Consider the following 20,929-nt stretch of genomic DNA (forward strand, 5'->3'; position numbering starts at 1 on the left):
TTATAGATAAATAGCTTATTCATTGATAAGATTTATTCTCTTTTTTTATTTTTTATTTTTAGTGAAATTGATAATGACTTAGTAAAAAAATATTATTATTGATATTTAATTAATAAAAAATATTCAGACTTTGTTTATTCATTTTTTCAGGTAACAAAAAATTAGAACATTTTATGATGAGAAAGCAAAGTAAAATTGATGCAATTTTTAAGAGAAAAGTTACTGATGATGTTGGAGTTCAAACAAGTCAACCCTCTAATCTTGTTTCACAAGAAGTTCAAGTAAGTGAACTCTCTAATCTTACTCAAAATACACATCAACAAAAAGCCCAAGTTCCAAGATTAGAAAGAGATGTTGATATCTCTTTACTAGAAAGGGATCCAGGAAAGCGACGTCCAATTTGGCAGTATAATGTCAATGAACGTGATAAGATTCGTAGAGCATACATAATAGCTGGGCCATACCAACCAACAAATATTAGCTATCCAGCTTCTGGTAATAACAATCATCGTCGATATTTTCAATCTTCTTGGTTTAAAAAATTTCCAAGTTGGTTAGAATATTCACCAGAAAAAGATGCTGCTTATTGTTTGCCTTGCTACTTGTTTGGTAAACATTATGGTGCTTGCAATGATGGAAAAAATGCATTTTCAGAGTTAGGATTTAGTAATTGGAAGAAAGTAAACAATGGAGTGAATTGTGTATTTGTATGTCACGAGGGTTCTATTCCTAATTCTCCCCATAATTTATGTGTGAAATCTTGTGATGATTTAATGGCTCAATCTAAGCATATAGACAAAGTTCTTGATAGGCATAGTGATGAAACTATTGCAAATAACCGCTTAAGGTTGAAGACATCTATTGATGCTATTCGATGGCTTGCATTTCAAGCATGTGCATTTAGAGGCGATGATGAAAGTCCTGGATCTTTGAATAGGGGAAATTTTATTGAGTTAATTAAGCTTTTGGCTTCCTGTAATCAGAATGTTAATAATGTTGTTCTTGAAAATGCTCCTGGAAATGCTCAATATATATCTCCCGGTGTTCAAAAAGATATATTACATATCTTTGCTAGAAAAGTGCGTGCAACAATTCGAGAAGAAATTGGTGATTCTAAATTTTGTATAATTATTGATGAAGCAAGAGATGAGTCAAAGCGAGAACAAATGTCTGTGGTTTTGAGATTTGTAGACAAGCATGGTTGTGTTCAAGAAAGATTTTTTGATCTTATACATGTTTCTGATACGTGTTCTTTGACATTGAAAACAGAAATTTCATCAGTTCTTTCTCGTCATAATCTTGATGTTCAAAATCTTAGGGGACAAGGGTATGATGGAGCTAGTAATATGCGTGGTGAATGAAATGGATTGCAAGCTCTATTTTTGAAAGATTGCCCTTTTGCTTATTACATTCACTGTCTTGCTCATCGATTACAATTAGCACTTGTTTCTGCAGCTAAAGAAGTTTGCTATGTTCATCAATTCTTTTCAAAACTTACACTAATTGTGAATGTTGTGATTGTTTCTCCTAAACGTCATGATCAGTTAAGGGTTGCTCAAGCAAATAATGTTGCAAACTTAATTGCTGATGATCAACTTATGACAGGTAGTGGACTTAATCAAATTGGTACTTTGCAAAGAGCTGGAGATACTAGATGGGGGTCTCATTTGAATTCTGTACGTAGCTTGCTATGCATGTTTGATGCTACTTGTGAAGTTCTTGAAAAAAGCACTGAAGAAGGTAATTTCTCCACTTGTGGTGATGCTAGTGCTGCTTATGATGCTATCACATCCTTTGAATTTGTCTTTGTTTTGCATTTGATGAGAAATATTTTGGAAGTTAGTCATGATCTTTGCCAAGCTTTGCAACGAAAAAATCAAGACATATTGAATGCTCTAACTCTGGTTTCTACTACCAAGACTTTAATCCAACGAATGAGAGAATCAAGTTGGGAGGCTTTCATAAAAGAAGTTATATTGTTTTGTGAGAAACATGAAGTTGAAGTTCCTGATATGAATGCATTACATATTCCTAGAAGAGGCCGAACTCGCAAAATTGTTGACCAAATTTCAGTGGAGCATCATTACTGTGTTAATTTATTTCTGGCTGTAATTGATACACAGTTACAAGAGCTTAATGGAAGATTCAATGATAATATGGTGGAATTACTTACTTTAAGTTCAACTTTAGATCCCAGAGATAATTATAAGTTCTTCAGTGTCAACAAAGTATGTGAATTAGTAGAACGATTTTATCCAGGTGACTTCAGTGACCAAGAGAAATTTCACATTAGAATGCAAGCTCAACATTATGAACTTGATGTTCCTAATCATGTTGAGTTAACTAACTTGTGCACAATTTCGGAGTTATGTCAAGGATTAACGAAGACAGGAAAGTCTTTAACATATCCTTTGATTGATCGTTTGATTCGCTTGGTATTAACTCTCCCTGTTTCAACTGCTACAACTGAGAGATCTTTTTCAGCTATGAATATTGTGAAGAATAGACTCAGAAATAAAATGGAAGATGAATTTCTTGCTAATTGTCTTTTGATTTACATTGAGAAGAAGATTGCTGAAAGATTTGACACCGATTCTATTATCGATAAATTTTATGATATGAAGAATTGACGTGTACCACTTCGTTAGTAAAAGTATGCATATTTTGTTTGTACTTTAAATATATATTCTCTATCGGTATATTTTTGTAATGCATCTTACATTATAATTTATTTGCATATTTCTTTAATATTATATATGTTATTGTCCCCCCCCCCCCCCCCGATAACATTTCTGGATCCGTCCCTGTTTCCAAGTCCCTCCATACCAACCCGACGAGTCATGAGCATGTCACCAGGGTACTGAGACACTTTGTCAGAAAGCTCGGCAAAAGGTCGCTCCACAAGGAATGTGAACTAGTACCAGGGATGAAACCATAAAGCCTCTTCTGCCGATCAAATACCGGTTTACCGCTATCAACAGCCTCCTGACCGCCCTCCGATATAACCTCCAAAGAATTCTCAGTCTCATCTCTTTTCCTTTTGTGTGAAGAGGCTGGCTGAGCAGTAGATTGGGCAGCCTACCCACCCTCCTTCGGAGTCCCTGAACCGAGAAGGATCGAGATGGGGGACCCGTCCACCTGCAGACAACAAATATTAGAAAATACAACAACATCAACTCAATCAATAGCATACAAAACATTACCTATATATGTTTTCAAACCCTCCATATCACCCGAATCATGATAACGAAGAACCTCAGAGATAGACAAGCACTTCCCATCAGCAAAACTCTCTACCAAATAATCTAACAACCACTCCTCCTCCTCATTCTGCTCAACAGCCTCGAGAATCTGGCACAGCTCCGAACAACAATAATACAAGGAAAACCTTTCTATCAACTCATCGTCCAGATAGAAAGGATACTCAGCCTCTACCGACCGCACTTTTACAAACAAAGACTTGAAATTTTAAAAGAAGATTTATAAAGCAAAAAGAGGGAACGCCCAGGAAAACTACTCAAGCACACCCACAGCCCCTTCCCCCTTAGATTGAAATATAGAGAAAAACACAGCAAGAGAACAAGGAACAGAAAGGAAGCTCATCAAACACTGGAAAGCACGCAAAAACGCCCACGAGTTAGGATGTAATTGAGAAGGCGTGCAATTTAGCTGAGTCAGAATGTCGCACTCGAATGCAGAAAACGGAAACTTAACACGAAGCTCAATAAAACAAGGTGTATAAAAATAAAAGTATTGCCAATCTCCTCTCCTCTCGCAAACCCTATCCTCACCAGAACAAGGGAGAAGTTCAACCACCACACCCGAACCCTCTTTTACCAACCCCAAACCCCGAAGTTCACTCATTGAGTCAGCACTAACAAACGACGAGGAACGTGTCCTCACATCATCATGTACCCAGTAGTACAGATCATCCTTATTCTCCTCAACCGCTTTCTCTTTTTCTTTCTCCCTCGCCATTTCAAACAGGAAAACAGAAGAAAGGAGCAATGTTAAGCAAAAAAAAAGACAAACCTTTAAAAGTCATACTTGGAGTCAGCCGGTAGAAAAGAATTTGAAACAATAGAATGTAAGTCCCAAAACAGCAAAGAGATATTATTGCAAGCCCACTAACTTAGTAGGTAATTCAACTTATAACCACTCACATCGTGAAAAACCCAAACGGTAGGAAAACACATTTAACGCGGCACGTCTTGCAAGTAGTCAAAAAGAGAAGAAATATTCTAAATTTCCTTTAAAAATTTCTTCAAATCCTTGAAAGAGCCTAATATTAACAAAAAAGTATATTAAAAAAAAAAACACCTGTTTCATTAAAGCTCGGCTACCATTTCAATACAAAGCCAGCCGAACTTGGGGGCTATGACGTGTACCCCATAAACTCGGAGATAAGATTAGAACCGAAACTGATCATAAAGTCCGAAAACAAACAATCATATCTGAAGCAGCAACTTAACCGAAATCGTGCACAAGTCAAACACTACCTCCTAGTCGTTACCAACAGCAACGAAACTCACTATCTAAGCCATTAATATCGGAACAAACAGGCAGTAGATAGCCCTTCACTCATCTGTAAAACCAAACCCAATAGCCCAAGAAAACAGGTCACAAATACACTCTCGTTTCTACTTATTTATATTATTTTGAATACTCTTCTGACTTGAGCGTCGGAGTGCTTTTTGCAGGTGCTCCCGCCGCCGTGTTTCGCAACGCCAAGGTTAATCCCGAAGGCCATCTCCAAGGCGATGTACGGTTCACCCCCAAGACAAGCAGTCTCGCCTGGAGACATATACCTCGGCTGAAGCTGAACGGAACAATTATTATTATTATTATTATTATTACGCTTAATATATGAGATTTTCACCTTATTATGCTGTTGGGACTTGTAGTTAAGTCAAACATGAAACATTATGTTGTTAGGCACATACATAAGTTGTTTACACTCCCCATACAGCAGGAATAGCTAGCTACCTCAGCTTATTTACCCAATGTTATTAACATACAGATCACATATATTGAAAGGAAATTTTGATAAACAAGGTAGAACAAGGATTTAGTCTAAGTTGCAGAATGGTGCAGGGAATTGCGTCTTTTCAAGCCACAGAGATAGCTTCTCCTCCTCTTGATGTGTGTTTTATGGAGAACACTGCTAGTAGTAGTCGTCTTATTAGCGGTGGTGGCACAGGGTTGAAGAGTAGAATGGGACGATGCAAGATTATTGGTATTGTGTGTGTCTAACCACGTAATGATGTCATCAAAGACAATGTCGATGTTGTCATCAGGCTCACCAGAAGTCAAACCATGCCACATAGATGGGTAGAGTTTGATGGTCTTGTCTTTGCTACTTGCTCTCTCATACAATGCCCCACTCACATCAGGGTCTGTCACTGTGTCTGCTTCGCCATGCAACACAAAGAATGGCAGAGTCACTTTGTATAAACTCTCCTCAATACTCATGCTTGTTCTCAACATCTCTAGTGCTGTTTTCAGCCGAGGCCTCTCTTGGTATATCAGCTTGTTCTTCCTTATCTGCACCCACCTATCCCTTTAGATATATAGAAAATATCGGAGGCCATGAATTCAATACGTACGTGCAATTAACTTTATATGAAGTTAATAATTGATAGTCGTTAAATAATTTATTTGACAGATTTGACTAAATTATCATTTAACGACTTTCTAGTATTAACTTCACATGAAATTAACTGCACCTGAATCAACTGTGGACGAAGAATGTGTCACCCTTTCTCGTTTGGCAGGGTCTTTGAAGGCTGAGTTGATGACATCCTTAGTGGGGACGATCTTCCACTTTGGAATTATATCTTCTACTTTAGTCAGTATATTGATCACCACCTGGTGTGGTTTCACCTTCTCTGATATCTGCATTACTTATTTCTTTAACTACTTTCAATTTTCACACAATTACTCACCTACACATGTCTTACCTAGCCAAAACATCTTTAGATAAGTTGATTCCTATTATGTTAGGCAATTTAATAAAACGTCTCAATATTTAGACTTATTTTGTTTGAAGTGAAATAGAGAAAAAAAAAGGGATAAATTTTAAATTTTAACGTGCAATTTACAAAAAAAAAAAAATTAATTTCTCTTTTCTTTCCTCTATTTCTTTCTTATTTTACTCCAAACAAACAAAGTCTTAAATTATAAATATTTATAAAAAAAACATTTTCATACGAGCAGTTACTTTCAAACTAGCATAATTAATAAAAAAATGGACACAAAAAAGTCAATAAAAGAATAAATTTGACATAAGATATAAAAAGAAAATATTAAATAATTAGTATTTTTTATTTGTCTTAGTTAAATTTTTATTTTTCACTAAAATCATTAACTCCTTAATATTCTCCATACAAAAATACTATTTTATGCTAATAAATATTTTTATAGAAATAAAGAAAATAAGAAATATTATGGAGCAGCATACATTCATACCTTACACATGGGTGCAACAAGAACGGCACCGTCCCAAAAAGAATGGTGCTTCATATGCAAAAGTAGGGCAACAGCCCCTCCCATGGATTCCCCATACAAGAACCTGGGTTTTCCACGGTACTCTTCAAGCCCTGTCACCAGAGATAATGCATTCGCAAATGAATTAAACTATAAAATTTTTTTTGAAGTTATGATTGAGATTCGAATTCAAAATCTTTAAGTGAAGACAAATAAATTATGCTATTTGAATTATATCTCGTTGACAATGAATCAAACTAATTAACTGCATATGTAATTATTAATTTTATATATGGAATAAATAAAGTCAACGAGTTGGTTGAAGTCCATACCGGTGACTGAGCTGAAAAAGTCAAAGCAATCGTGAACAATATTATCAAATTTCTTGATGTAACAACGGGCACCTTGGGATTTTCCATGTCCTTCATAATCCACACCGTACACAGCGTACCTCGCACAAGCTAGCCTTACTCCACATTCTACACTCCAACCATATTCAATTCAACATCAAAATTAAAGTAGCGTAGGCAATTACTTTTGCAACCATGCTATTATATTAGGCAACTACTCAAATGAAGATGCTAAAAACATCTTTTTATGAAGATTCTTGTGTTAAAAGTGTACTTTGTTTGTTTAGCCACACTTTAAAAAAAATAACACTTTTGCAACACATCAAAATCAAACCATACATTTTATCATCTAATGGTAAAAAAGAAGTATCTTTATATGAAGACAATAGTAAAATCTTCATGGTAGTATCCACCATTATATTATATACATATTTAACAATAACATTAAAGATTGCACAATCATCAAAAGACGATTCACCTACTCGCAAGTTGCCGGCCATATTAGTTGTATTTGTCCACCTAATTAAAATCTCTCTTACTAATAGCTCTTGTTATTATTATTATTGACTCTCATGGTGGTTAGGTTTTGATTTTTAATTTCGGTCACTACTGGGTGGTTGGGTTTTTCGAAAGAGCTTTTACAGTTTCTATTCAATATAAATATATTAAAGGCTAATTTTATGGTATTTTTTGTTTGGTGTCTAATTTTTGTTTAAATTATTTTTTATAATAGCTTTAAAGTATTTAAAATTTTTTAATCTTTATACTTTTAAATTTAAAATTAAATATGTAATTTATTTTAGTAATTAAACAATATTTTTTAGGTACCATAGCAAATACTTATATTAAAACCTCAAGAATTTTAGTTTAATAGTGAAGAAATTTTTCATAACTAAAACTTTACTTGTTACTCTACAAAAACCGGATGAATATTTATTTTCTTAAAACCTAAAATTACTTGATTTTTCAAAAAGGAGCTTTTCATAATTATATATCTTTAATGAGTAGAGACTAAGACACTTCAAGATGACTCTAAAGAAATTGATTGTTTCAAAATGAATTGGTACGGTCAAATGGTCAATACTAGATTACATACATAGACAAGACCACAAACCAAGTTCTGTGATTGAATACAGAAAAGAAAAGAAAAAAGTCTTAGGGACTAGCAGTGTATTTATCAATTAATTATCATCAGTATTTTTAATAATATAAAATGATATTTAATAATGTAAAATTATTTATTAATAATTAAATATTGACTAAATTTTAGTAAAAATACTAATTCTTTAAATTTTTTCAAAAAAAAAAAATTAGAAGACATCTCAACATTCAGCAGGATACTAGTGCAAATTAGGACAGAAGATCATATACATATTCAAAGTATTAAATGATTCTTTCTACAAATAATGTGACCACCGCCAACTCTACAAGTGATTTCATAACACCAATGCCTAGTAATATGGCTACAGCTAAAGTGGCGACAGTGCAATTAATGTTTTGATTGCAACAATTTTTGTGTGAATTAATATTGGTGGATCCACGCTTCTCAATTCTCATTTCTCAAAGTTATCTTCCTCCATTTTTTAAAATTTCTTTTATCCCATGGAAAGGCTTCTTTATAAATTTGAGTTAATTATGCTCACGCCAACGCTATAGCTATGTGCCACATGTTGCATATAAATCGTAACTATACCGTGGTTTAGTTGGTTCAACCGTAACATCACTTGGCAACGGTAGCTACACTAGATGGCACTATATAGTGTATCCAAACTTGGAAGGTAGCCTAACTAATTAAGTAGATGAGAGTCAAATTACTAATTTTAATAAACCCAAGTTAGGGGAACTAATTAAATTATTTTGAGAATATATGGCTATGTAGTTAATTATTTTTTATTATTTTGTTTTATGTTGGAGGTTCAACCACTGGCACCAGAAGGTGGAAATCTGATAGTGATACATGCATTAATCCTTATTAATATAGATAACTTTTTTATTTGTGAGTAAAAAAAAGACCATTTCTAAATTTATTAAAAATTAATTTTTTCAATTTTTTTTTCTCATTAGTGTTGTAAAATATGATCTCACATCTAACAATATTAATAGAAAAAAAATTAAAAAAACTATTTTTGTATTAATAAATATCAATTAAATATCAATATTGTAGATGTGAGAAGTACATAAAATTAATCTTAAACTAAAAAAATCATCAAAAAATAAAGAATTTATAAGATAAAAAACTCGTTAATGTGAGGCTTTAAGATTATAATCCTAAACCTTAATAAATATTATTTTCAGGATATATATATAGCATTAAAAAAAGAGGAAAAAATGGAGAGGAGAAAAGAGGTGAGTTAAAGTAGATGAGAGTTGAGAGTAGAAGAGTAATTGATGAAGAAGAACATTTATTACCTCTCATGAAGCGACTGCACTCCATGCCATACCCTGCAAATTAATGAAGAGGAGGAGGCAGAGTTAAATCAGTCACAACTCACACACATGATGCACCCACTAATTAATAACCAGAAATTAAAGAAAGTGAATGAATGATACCATGGCAAAGGAAGACAAGAGCCTTTGGAGAAGATAGAGGTAACCATTTGCATGTAAAAAGTTGCATTCCTCTTGAATTTCTCCAGTACTCCTGTTCGTTCCTACTTAATTATTAGTATATGAATATATATATATCACCATTTTTTTTTATCACTATCACTATAATAATATGAATTTACTTACTTACTTCTTACCTCTTGATATTCAAACTCTAAATCCATTAAACTAAATTATATTGTAGCTACAAGAGACCAAGGTGATGATGGATCTGAAAGTTAAGTTGATGAGTAGAAAAAGCATGCAGCAAAATCAGAGGAATAATGATGAAGATGGCATGAACGAGCTTAGCTTGAGAGAGAGACAGAGAGAGAAATATGTACAAGTGAAGTGAATAAGGAGAGCATGTTTCTTTCATATGTATATACGCTTACACACATGAATTTTGATGTAGGTCCCTTTCTTATATACATAGACGACGTTGAATTTACCAATTAATTTAGAATTTTTTTTATCAAAGATTTGTAGGCTGGAATCCGCAACCTCTTAGGTGATTTAATTTTAGGTAAGTACGGAAAGACTATGTCATTTGAGTTATAGCTTTTAAAATAATGTTTGGCAAACAATAATTTAAAATTATTTTATTTGATTTAATATTTATAATTATACAATTTTTTTATATTTGATATTATATATTTATTCTAATAATAATTAATAAATACAAATAAAAGAAAAAAAAAGAAATTATGACTACTTATAGTTTTTAAACAATGCCAAACATTTTTGTTATATTAAAAGTCCTTTTCTCCTCTTTTCTCATATATTAACAGAAATAGTAATAAACAATAACATAAAAAGCCAATTAAGTTGGTGCAAATTTAAGAAAAAATATTAAAAGGTCAATAGAATTTATTTTTTTAGTCAGTTGTTAGTTAATATTTAAAAATATGGGTTAAAAGTATTACTGAATTACTAGATTGATGATTAAAAGTACTGACAAAAAATAATATATTTTGTTGGTTTTTTAATTTTTTTTATTTTAAGTGTTTAAAAAATAGTCATTTTGTAAAGAAAATGATAAAGGACTAATATTTTTAGTAAGAACAAATAATAAAAAATTAATTAATATTAACTTAAAAATAAAATAAATAAAAATGTTAAGAGTAATTATCTAATATTTTTCTACGTCTCTGCCTCAAAGAGAGGGAGTTAATTTATTTTCTTGTTCTATCATTAACGCTCAAATTTAGGTGACTTAATTTGAAGGATGGAGCACCTACGCCTCCAACCCAATTAACCAAAGTATTCAACTATTCATAATGTAAAATAGAAACGTCCAGATATAAATGCCTTGATTGCATTGTATTTTAGTTCACACTGGTCTGGTCGGTGGTAACGTCTCCTCGTCATCACAATTCTCTAGTCCTAATTTCCAGTTTCAACATTTAATTTGCCGATACACATGCACATACATTAGCAATAATATTAATTGTCTTCTCTAGGATCAAATTATACATATATCGGAGATATATATGACATGATAAAGTTTCATTTTCGAAAAATAAATAATAATGAGCTTGATGAACTGTTTACTTTCCTTTGGATTTGGTACTCAATTCTAGTGACTTCTAGTAGTAGTTAGTTGCACAACATAATGGATTCGTAAATATGGTTCAGAAAAAGGATAGGTGTAAAATGGTGGTACGCATAATAAACACAGTGGTCTCTGCTCTGTACTACTCTGTAGACTGTAGGACGGATAGAGGTCACTTTTACTCTCGATAAAAACACATCAAATTTAGCCTACAAAATAACCTTTCTATAGAATTTTTTTTTTAATTTAGCATATTGAAAATTATGCTTATTGGAAAAAAAAAATACCTAAAAATAAATAGATGAAACATAATACTATTAAAGGTTGCCAGGCTGGGTTTACCTGCATGTAAACTTGAACAAAGCATTTGAGATTTATGCTAAGAAAACAAGTTCTCCACGAAATAAAACTTGAAAAGCATGAATAGTTTGGAAACTGCAAGCAAATTGGTCAAACCACACCGCCTTTGACGTATGCATCTTCTTCTCTTTAGGTGGTCCTGCTCCTTCTACCCACTTTTCTTGCATTGAGAGAATGATAACTATTAATTTTTGTAGGTCCTTATTGAATGTGGAAACCCCATAGTTGTCACTGTAGGTTTCTGTACTAGAAGCTCAAAGTGGCCGAAAATGGACAACCTTTTTCTCCTTTCTTGTCAAACCACCTTAACGCATTTGGTACAGGCATTATGATTTATGGGAGAAAAAAAAGCTACGGATTTCACATTTTCCGTTGTCTAGTTATATTATTACTTTCCCAATCTATCTTAACTCTCTTTGTTCTGGCAACGTAATCCTGTCAAAATAATCAGGAACACAACATTAAGTTACAAGATTAGAAAATTTGTTTCGTGAATGTGGCGTTAAAAGATACTTGTTAAATAAAAGAAACATTTTTAACGCATTCAGTATATTAAGATTTTGAGAAAGAGTAGTTAAACAAATTATTTTTGTAACCAAATTTAATCAAGTTTTTTTTTTCTTCTTAAGCATCTTTTCTATTTTTCTTCAACTAATTTTTATTGTATCAGAAAACTATTAGACTGACTAGACTAAAATAACTTTGTCATTGGTCATGTAACTCACCATAAAATTTTAACATGTTTAATTTGTTAGCAATTTTTTTTTTTTTTTGACTCTATTGGCAATAAGAGTTTGACAAAATAAAAAGCCGAGTAAAATACTTCAGATTTTAGAAACTTCGATTCGTTGGTTTGACTTTGCTTTCTTTCTTAAATGAAGCTATAACCTACCCATCATCCAGCCCCATAATACTTGTTTGGATAGCAAATGTTTTTGTTGAATTAATCAACGAAGAACTAAATAAATATGTTTTCGTCGAGTCCAACTAAAAATCTATTTTTTAGCAACTACTTTCAACAAACTTTTTGTAATATTTTTTTATATTTATAGTTTCTCTTTTTTATCTTTTTCTTTCTTAATCCACCACCACCATATCTTACTACTATTAGAGATATAATCATTAATGTTATTTTCTATCAATTTAAAATTTTGGGATGAATAATTTCATGATATAATATCAAAATTCTATATCCAAAAGATCTTAAATTCAATCCTTAAAATACCCCAAAAATAAAAAAAAAATTAGTATAAAACAAATAAAAAGTGAAAAGAAAGTTGATGCAAAAAACAAACAAATCCAAAAAAAACTCTTGCTTAAAGACATTATTAAAAATATTATTAATATTACCTTCTCCTATCAGTTTAAGTTTAAGTTTTTAAAAGGTTTAATTACTCTGCAGGTCCCTATAGTTTCATCGAATTTTCAATTAGGTCCCTATACTTTTTTTTTTTTCAATTGGGTCCCTATACATTATTTTTTTTTTCAATTTAGTCCTTGTTAACGTTAAACGTTAAAAAAATGTTAGTGAATTGTGAAATTACTTGTATACCCCTAAGGACCTAATTGAAAGGAAAAAAAATATAGGGACCTAATTGAAAATTTAGAGAAATTATAAATATTCAATGAAAGATATTCTTATAATCCCTATTTAATGATTCGACGACATAAAAAATATTCCTATAATCCCTTTTATTTTATCACTGTCATTTTTTTCTTATTTATATACAAATTATACCAAAAATATCTTCTCTTTATTTTTTTTACTTTCAAAATACCTTATCTTAAGAATATACTAGAATGATTTAGTTGAACTTCAACTATGCTTTATGTGTTGACGAATAGGGTTAATTTTCTCTTAATATAAAAGAAAGTAAGAAACCAGTGGTGTACTGGTGTCATGTTAGGGGAGCCCTTGCAAGACAATTTGATCTCTTGAAAAACAAACTGCAACTAACAAATAGCCTTCTGCCCTTACCTATTACAATGAAGAGCTAAGCTACCCAATGCTGCAACTGCACACTCACAATTGACAAGGATACATACAATTACAAACAGAGTTTATGCAACTTGTAGTTTCCATGATATACATACAACATGAATCATTCAGGTTCCATGAACATCGCTAAACACCTAAACCTATTCAACAGTGCCCTTCTATTTTCTCCTTGATCTGCTATATAATCTGGAAGGTGGTGAAGGGGAGAACTCAAATGGAAGTGGCGGAAGATCCATCTCCCCTTTCAAGATCCATCTCCCCTTTCAAACCCTGGAATTTTTTGCAAGCAAGCAAGCGCCAAGTTGATACAAAGGCTTGCTTGGTCCTTGTTGTAATGTTCCTTCAATTTCTCGTCCACTAGTTCTAAAATGTTACCCGCTTGAGCAAGATGCCTACACCAGCTGATCAAATTAGCTTTCTCAAGCTTCATGGGAGATGCCAGAACATGTAGCGGCCTTCTTCCCGACACAATCACAAGAATCAAAACCCCAAAACTATATATATCGGCCTTCTCCATTAAGAAGCCGCAGCCGCCATACTCTGGAGCATAAAACTCAATATGTGAGCAGATGACCAGAATCTATCCAAGGTGCCAAATAGGGGATGGCATATATTGCAATATCAATATGAAATGACATTATGTCTAATGGCTTTCGGCTTCCATTAGACCTTAAATATAAAACTTCTAATTTATAGCAAAATCCTAAATCATCCATGAGAATTGAACAGAAAAATCAAGAGGCATTGAAGCCTGCAGAAGCAGGACACCATTTATTGTTGGAAAAAAGCAAAATTTGCCCTGCTTGACAGTAAAAATTTCCCTCTTTTAACAAAATCCCTATATATAAATATCCATATTGTAAACCCTAAATAAACTATTATATCAAAATAATTCAGAAATCAATTCAACAAATCGATAATCAACCAATGCCATATTTTTAAACAAAATAAAATAAGCATAAACATGAAGTTTTAAAACTGAAAAAAGAGGCTTTTTTTTTTGTTACCTGTTTGCAGATAGTTCAAGTAGAAGGAGATGGAGCAGAGGCACAACGCGGGGATGGGAGGCCAGGCGCTACGAGGCTCGGCACGGTGCGGCGCGGCGACGTCAGGCGAGGGGCTTCACCGCGAGGGACGGCGACGGCTTGGATGGAGAAACGGCGAAGATCTCCGAACAGAACAAACCAGAGGAGACCAGCGCAGAGGGGAGGATGCGACGGACAGCAGACCACCAAGCGTCCGTTGCAGAGGAAGCCAGACACGGACGCGGACGACGGACGCAGGAGACGCAGGAGACGCAGCAGACGATCCTCGCGATCTTCAGAGAGCAACCTAGGGTTTGTTTTTCTTTGGGATGAAATGAAAGGGGTGTTTTTGGTATTTTGAAAAATTACATTTTTGTTCAGCTAGCTAATCCAATCAAATGACAAGAATATTCGTTTTTTATCAAGAATATTCTGTTATCTTAAACGTTATATTCACGGCAGGGACTTAATTGAAAAAAAAAATAATGTATAGGGACCCAATTGAAAAGAAAAAAAGTATAGGGACCTAATTGAAAATTCGGTGAAACTATAGGGACCTGCAGAGTAATTAAACCTTTTTAAAATGAATGAGATGAATAATTTCATGACAACGGCCACCCACTAGCCGCCTGTGATCACCCTCCAGCCACCACTGCCAGCCACTACCATCAGTCATCCTAAACACTAAATTCTAAATCCTAAATCTTATATTCTAATCTTAAACCTTAAATTCAAAATTCTAAATCCAAATCCTAAATTTTAAACCCTACATTAAATTCAAATAAAGGTTAAATATATCGAAAACATGATACCAGATCTGTCTAATTTAGTGCATAGCATAGCCTTAAAGTCGTTTGAAATTTAGATGGATAACAGATTCTTTACCAAAGCATACAGTGTCATACATAATTACAAATAAGTAAAATTCTCATTAAGCATTAGATTGAAAAAATTTCACTAAATAAATAATACACGAGATATTTCCCGCCCCACCTCCCCCTCTTATGTTTCTCTTTGTATAGGGCTCTTCCTTTTTTAACTCGGAAAATACATCACTACATTCATTGTATTGTACTCCTAGATACTGAAAAATTGAAATAATAAATTGAACAGGGAACGGAATCAAAACTCCCTGACGATTAAATTTTACACTAAACCGTTGTTTTCTTCATGGATCTGCCACCACTGCCTTTATTTTTCTTGGATCTATGCTTATCTCCACCCCGTTGCTCTGGTTTTCCATGTGGATTCACTTCCTCAAACTCTATTGGTTTTATGATAACACCTGGTCTCTTCACCACCTGCACATACAATAGTTGTTTCAATATAAGAGAGAGAAAGGAACACATAATGCATCTTACAGCTATTTTTCAAATAGTTCTCTGGTCATCACTTCAAAGAACAGCATGATACTACAGCAGTACAGCATTCGAGAAATTCAACAATGACAATACTTACTTCAGGCCGGGTAAGAGGTCCGATTGCAGTTGCCGGGTTAAATTCTGGTCCAATGGGGACACGCATGCTCTGTTCAAAAGCCTCTTTAGAAGTAAAAGGAAACGGCAATGCTTTTGTGTGGAGTTTCTCAGCCTGCCATATCCAAAAGGAAATATAAGATTGAAACCTCAATCATCATGATTGAATCATTGATGCCACACAATTGAAAACAATAAGCATAAACCTAGTCAGCACATAACCGGGAGCAAAATGCAAATGGTAGCTAGCTATAGGATTCAATCACTAAATCGTGAAACAGAAGGTCTGAAACTGGAGCGTGAAGTTCTACTGAAAGATAGAGCAACTATAACCAGAGAGCTCTGAGAAAAAAAATATATTACTGTACAATAGTGCCACTAACCTTCTTATTTATCTTTTCAGAGATTATCACATTTTTTAGCCGAGCATCCTTTCTCTTCTTAATAGCTTCTTCCCTCTTTTTCTGGGCATTTTCATGCTCTTTCAGCATCCAAGATGGTAAACCTTTCTTTTTCTGTACATGCGTCCATTGCCCCCAGCCAGGAAGTAATACAGGCTTTTCTGGCTCGGGATTTTCTTCATTGAGAATCTCCATCTTATACTTGTCAAACTCATCTTCTACATCATCCCCCGCAAAAGCTTGCCGAATGAGCTCTTCCTGAGAAGGAAGCTCATAAGATAGATTGGAACCAGCAGTCAGAATTCCGTCAACCATCTGTCCTGAACTATCTGTATCACTATCCTCTTCAGCTTCTTTTACAGTATCCTAGGAAACCAAAATAAATATACAAATAAATCAGGCTTTATCAACAATATTGCTATATGTCTAAACAAATGTAAATAGTTTATAATTCATACTTTTATATCTTGCCTAACAGGTCCTGCAGCAATTGCAGACTTCTTGCCATTTGTGCCGCCTTCATTTCTGTTTTTAGCCTGCTCATCATAAGTCCATCCGTACAGAATTCCAATAAATTATACATAATTTTTACATCATAAAAAGATACTAGAAATATCAATTTTCAAAACACAACATGATCCAAAAGCATTCAAACCTTTTTCCATGTATCTGATACAAATAAGGAAACTTCATATGTCGTTTTTGGCCCAGGATTTTTGACAATCTCATTAAAGTCCTGCAATAAAAAAATGCAACTAACGTATCAGATTTAATGATCAAGCAACAAAGTTTAGAATAGGTCCAAAAACTGGGAATTTCATCACCTTAAATACAGATTCCTGATGATTATCAGTGTCTTCTTGAATCAAGACTGAATCACTGTTCACATCTTTCTGCAAAATGTTACTTCCCCCAGTCTCTATATTGCCATTTTTGCTGGCCCTTATGTCATCCTCACTGTCACTGCTACCGTAATTGTAATCTGATTTCACCTTATTACCTGCATCAGAGATATGGGTTTTAGATGCTCCAAACACTCTTCTGCCACTGATAGAAGTGGTTTCTGGGTCTTCTGAGCCGACAGAGTTCTCCAGCTTATTCTTGGAATCCTTGTATTCTTGAATAGCAAGGTTGGCTTCTTCAACAACTGCCTCTTTTCTCTTCTCCAATCCACGCCTCTAAAGCAGAGGGGGAAAAAAAAAGATGATACAACAGATTAATAAGAAAACCTCCTAACTGACAAATTTAAAACATACACAAAACATAGATATATGCATCTTCCTCACAGTTGGATGTTTTAATACAATAAATAATTGAATAACTAGCATTTCATGAAAGGTTACATTACAAAATAATTCTTTGAAGAAAAATTAAGAACCAATGTATAATTACCATGAAAGGAAGAGAAAGCAACCCGGACTTGGGAGTTTCATTATCTTCCTCTATCACTTTCTTTGTCTTTTCTATTGCTTTTCTCAAAACCTTGGAAGCCATGTCCTGATCAGAACCAGAATCTCCAGCATCCTCATCACTGCTGTCATCACTGCTGCTGCTGCTGCTATCCTTCATAGAGTGCATTTTTCTTGTCAGTTCAGCATGCCTTTGAAGTTGTTCAGCTATGGCAGCACGAGTTCCTTCATCTTGGCTGTTCAAACCACGTGTTAAGATACGCTTAGCCCACCGGTTCTGGTTTTTGTGTTTGAGTGTCATACGCTCCTGTAGCAAGTTGGTAAATCGAGGATTAAAAAGTAACATAATGCAAAGATATATGCATCCTCCTCAAGTTGGATGTTTTAACGGAATAAATAATCAAAGAACCAGCAAGATGATATTAAAAAAGTTAATAGACACCAATTTTCCTCTTCTAATTGATCAATTGATAAACTATTTATTTAAAAAAAATGTTCTTTCTTGAGGGATGATGTTATACCTCAGCTCTCAGGCGCTCTTGTTTCATGGCAAATTCTTTAGCAGCTTCAGGGTCCATTTGAATCTTAGAAGCTTCGGTCTTCAATCTATCTTTCTTCAACAAACGATGATATGTTTTGGACTTGATCTTTTTGAGACGCTTTGCCTTCATTTCATGACGGAAAAGAAGGCTCCGCATTTTAGCAATACGGCTTTGCCTATCCTTTTCTTCTTCAACAGAGACCTGTAAAGCATCATAAGCTACATTTAACAATTGAAATGACATAAACCTAATACTTAGCCTATATCGACAACAAGATTACCATGTTCATCTCAAGAAGCCTAGAACCATCCTTTTTATGAGCTTCCATAACTTTGTCATCAGAAACTAGTGCAGCCATTTTCCTCTCAAATTCAGTTCTGGGTTCAAATTCAGAAGCTATTGCCCCTACAGTTGAAAACCCTAAATCTACATTCTCATCAAATAAAAGAGTTGGTGCTTCTCTATTTCTCTGAATAATTTGCTGCCACTTTGTGACCTCTTTCTTTGATATTTCATAAGCTACCTTCCTCTCCACCTTTGCTTGATCTGCCGTTCGAAGCGGTGCATGTATAGGCTTAGAATTGTTCTCAATTTGTTGTATTCTTTTCCTAAGTTTTCCAAAACCAGGATTATCCTGAAGAGGATTCAAAAGGTCATCGATGCTAATTTGTCCATCACCATCCACAACATCACGACTAGGATTATATTCAGACTCCGGATATAGCTCTGGTATAACATCATCTTTCATCTTCCTCTTCTTCTTGCCTGCATTTTGGACAAGACTCACAATCAAACTTCTGAAAAAGAAAATGCTAGACTTTGGATAAACAGCAGAGTGGTTCCCTACATGTGAATGCATCAAGCCTAAACAGTTCTTGGAGGAGAAAAGCTTCTAAGCTAAAGTCAAATGTCATTCCCATCTAATATGCCAGCACCAGACTTGTCTTTTAAAATAAAATAAATATAATACAATTTTCTTACCTTCAAAAGCCTCACTTGGCATACCAGTAATTCCTTGTAACATCCTTGTATGCCTTCCATCACCTTCCTCGCTAGAATCATCATCAGCAGCACCTCCAGTCCTTTTCAACCCATCATCATCATCATCATCCTCGTTATCATCATCAGATTGTATACTCTCATCCTAAGAATACAAATGAGCACGTAAATGACTATGAACCAGCACAAAGAGGATTAGTCCAATGATTAAATTCACCAATCTGTCAATCACCAAACCAATGAACTAACGATAACATCCTAAAAGCATTTCAACAGGATCATGACAAATCAATGTCAATGAACACATCCACAGAATCACAAAAAAAATGCATACAATGAGGTGCACAATTAACAGATTCAAAACTCGCAAACAATGAATCAGAAATAAAATAATTTCTCAGATTAATTTAATTATTTACCTCGGATTCATCAGAACGGTCAATAGGGAGCTGGAGGTTATCGACGGAACCAGGATCGTAGCGCTTGTTCTTCTTGGACTCCTCCTCGGCCCGTTGTTCCTCATACTCGTAAAAATCATGGGGGAGAAGATCGCGTTCTGCGGCGTCACCGTCAGCTGAATCGATATCTTGGTCGCTTTCAATGGGAACGGTAGGGTTTAAGCGCTCCAGCTGCTTCTGCAACGAGGAGGGCAAACGAGGGCCCGTCTTCTTCTTCTTCTTGGCATTCCTGCTGGGCTTGGAGTGGCCTCTGCGGTGGCTGGTTTCGTCCCTGTGCTTCCGCTTGGTTACCGGCATGGCTGCGCCTCCGTGAGGGGGTTTCTCAGGAATGGCGGTTACTTTGGAAGCAATGCTCTTCCTCACTCACACTACAACCCTACTTCGCTAACTAAATTGATTAAATCTCTCCATTAAATTAATTTTTTATATTTTTAAATTTATTTTTAATGCACTAAGTAGATTTATCGGTCATCTAGTTAAGTAATCAGCAAAAATAACTCTGATAGCGCGAATAATCATCTTAAAAAGATAAATTTAACAATAATTATATAAAATATTTTATATTATTAATACATTAAAATTTAACTGTTTTAATAAATGATAAAAGTTTATGTTTTCATTCAATTTTTTTTGAAAAACATTTGCATAATTATTTGAAAAATGTCTAAAAAGAACCTAGGTAAAAGTAAAATTTGATATCTTGACATTTTTTAATTTCAAAATTTTTTTGTCATTTGCATAATATAAATTGAAAAAATATATATAGTCTAAAATTTTCTATGTCGAAATAGAAAAATATTTCATTTTTCTAAATAAAGTATTATACTTTAATTTTAAAAACTTATTTTTTGCAATATATCTCATCATCATTCGTAGTAAATTTTGCTATATTAAAATTATATTTACCTCATCAATAATGTCTTTATTATTGCTAGCTTTCGAAATCTTCTTTTACAAATATAAATCTATTACAACTAAAATGTCAATATTCTATTATCAGCTTATCATCTACAGTTCATACTGTTAAGTGGGTTTTATTTACAGTTATGTAAGGTTTTTATATTTTTTATTTTACGGGAATATTATTGTCTATCTGTTTTTCCAAAACATGTCACATGTGAGCTTGGTTATTTTTTATACAATAAACCTTTTTTTGTGACTATTTATACAACAAACTTGATTATTTAATCAATAATTACAATTATATATTATTACTACCAAATTAATACACACTAAAAGTGACTTCAATTCACTATTTTATTTAGTCACCAAAAAAAAATCACT

General features: G+C 33.7%; 3 protein-coding genes and 1 long non-coding RNA gene across 4 annotated transcripts; 1 reads left to right on the top strand and 3 right to left on the bottom strand.

Moving 5' to 3' along the window:
* Positions 1-773: 773 nt before the first annotated feature.
* LOC112756643 (uncharacterized) lies at positions 774-2,630 on the top strand. The gene is made up of 3 exons (XM_025805265.1): positions 774-1,341; positions 1,456-2,435; positions 2,568-2,630. The coding sequence occupies exons 1-3, from the start codon at positions 774-776 to the stop codon at positions 2,628-2,630; spliced, it is 1,611 nt and encodes a 536-aa protein (XP_025661050.1).
* A 2,274-nt stretch (positions 2,631-4,904) lies between these two features.
* Positions 4,905-9,823, bottom strand: LOC112758551 (caffeoylshikimate esterase). The gene is made up of 7 exons (XM_025807257.3): positions 9,581-9,823; positions 9,387-9,477; positions 9,246-9,278; positions 6,819-6,965; positions 6,469-6,599; positions 5,758-5,895; positions 4,905-5,544 (listed from the first exon to the last, which is right to left on the bottom strand). Exons 1-7 carry the CDS (start codon positions 9,605-9,607, stop codon positions 5,074-5,076), a joined length of 1,038 nt encoding a protein of 345 aa, XP_025663042.1. The 5' UTR covers positions 9,608-9,823; the 3' UTR covers positions 4,905-5,073.
* A 3,356-nt stretch (positions 9,824-13,179) lies between these two features.
* On the bottom strand, positions 13,180-14,753 carry LOC140179680 (uncharacterized). The gene is made up of 2 exons (XR_011873458.1): positions 14,344-14,753; positions 13,180-13,876 (listed from the first exon to the last, which is right to left on the bottom strand). It is a non-coding gene; the product is annotated as an uncharacterized lncRNA (long non-coding RNA).
* A 451-nt stretch (positions 14,754-15,204) lies between these two features.
* On the bottom strand, positions 15,205-20,165 carry LOC112756402 (uncharacterized). Its single transcript, XM_025804994.3, has 11 exons — positions 19,607-20,165; positions 19,170-19,332; positions 18,469-18,953; positions 18,168-18,389; positions 17,630-17,953; positions 17,062-17,415; positions 16,893-16,973; positions 16,696-16,773; positions 16,220-16,603; positions 15,820-15,951; positions 15,205-15,662 (listed from the first exon to the last, which is right to left on the bottom strand). The coding sequence occupies exons 1-11, from the start codon at positions 19,940-19,942 to the stop codon at positions 15,513-15,515; spliced, it is 2,709 nt and encodes a 902-aa protein (XP_025660779.1). The 5' UTR covers positions 19,943-20,165; the 3' UTR covers positions 15,205-15,512.
* Between the last annotated feature and the right edge of the window lie 764 nt (positions 20,166-20,929).

Source organism: Arachis hypogaea, chromosome 16, assembly GCF_003086295.3.
Source record: "Arachis hypogaea cultivar Tifrunner chromosome 16, arahy.Tifrunner.gnm2.J5K5, whole genome shotgun sequence".
Taxonomy (NCBI): domain Eukaryota; kingdom Viridiplantae; phylum Streptophyta; class Magnoliopsida; order Fabales; family Fabaceae; genus Arachis; species Arachis hypogaea.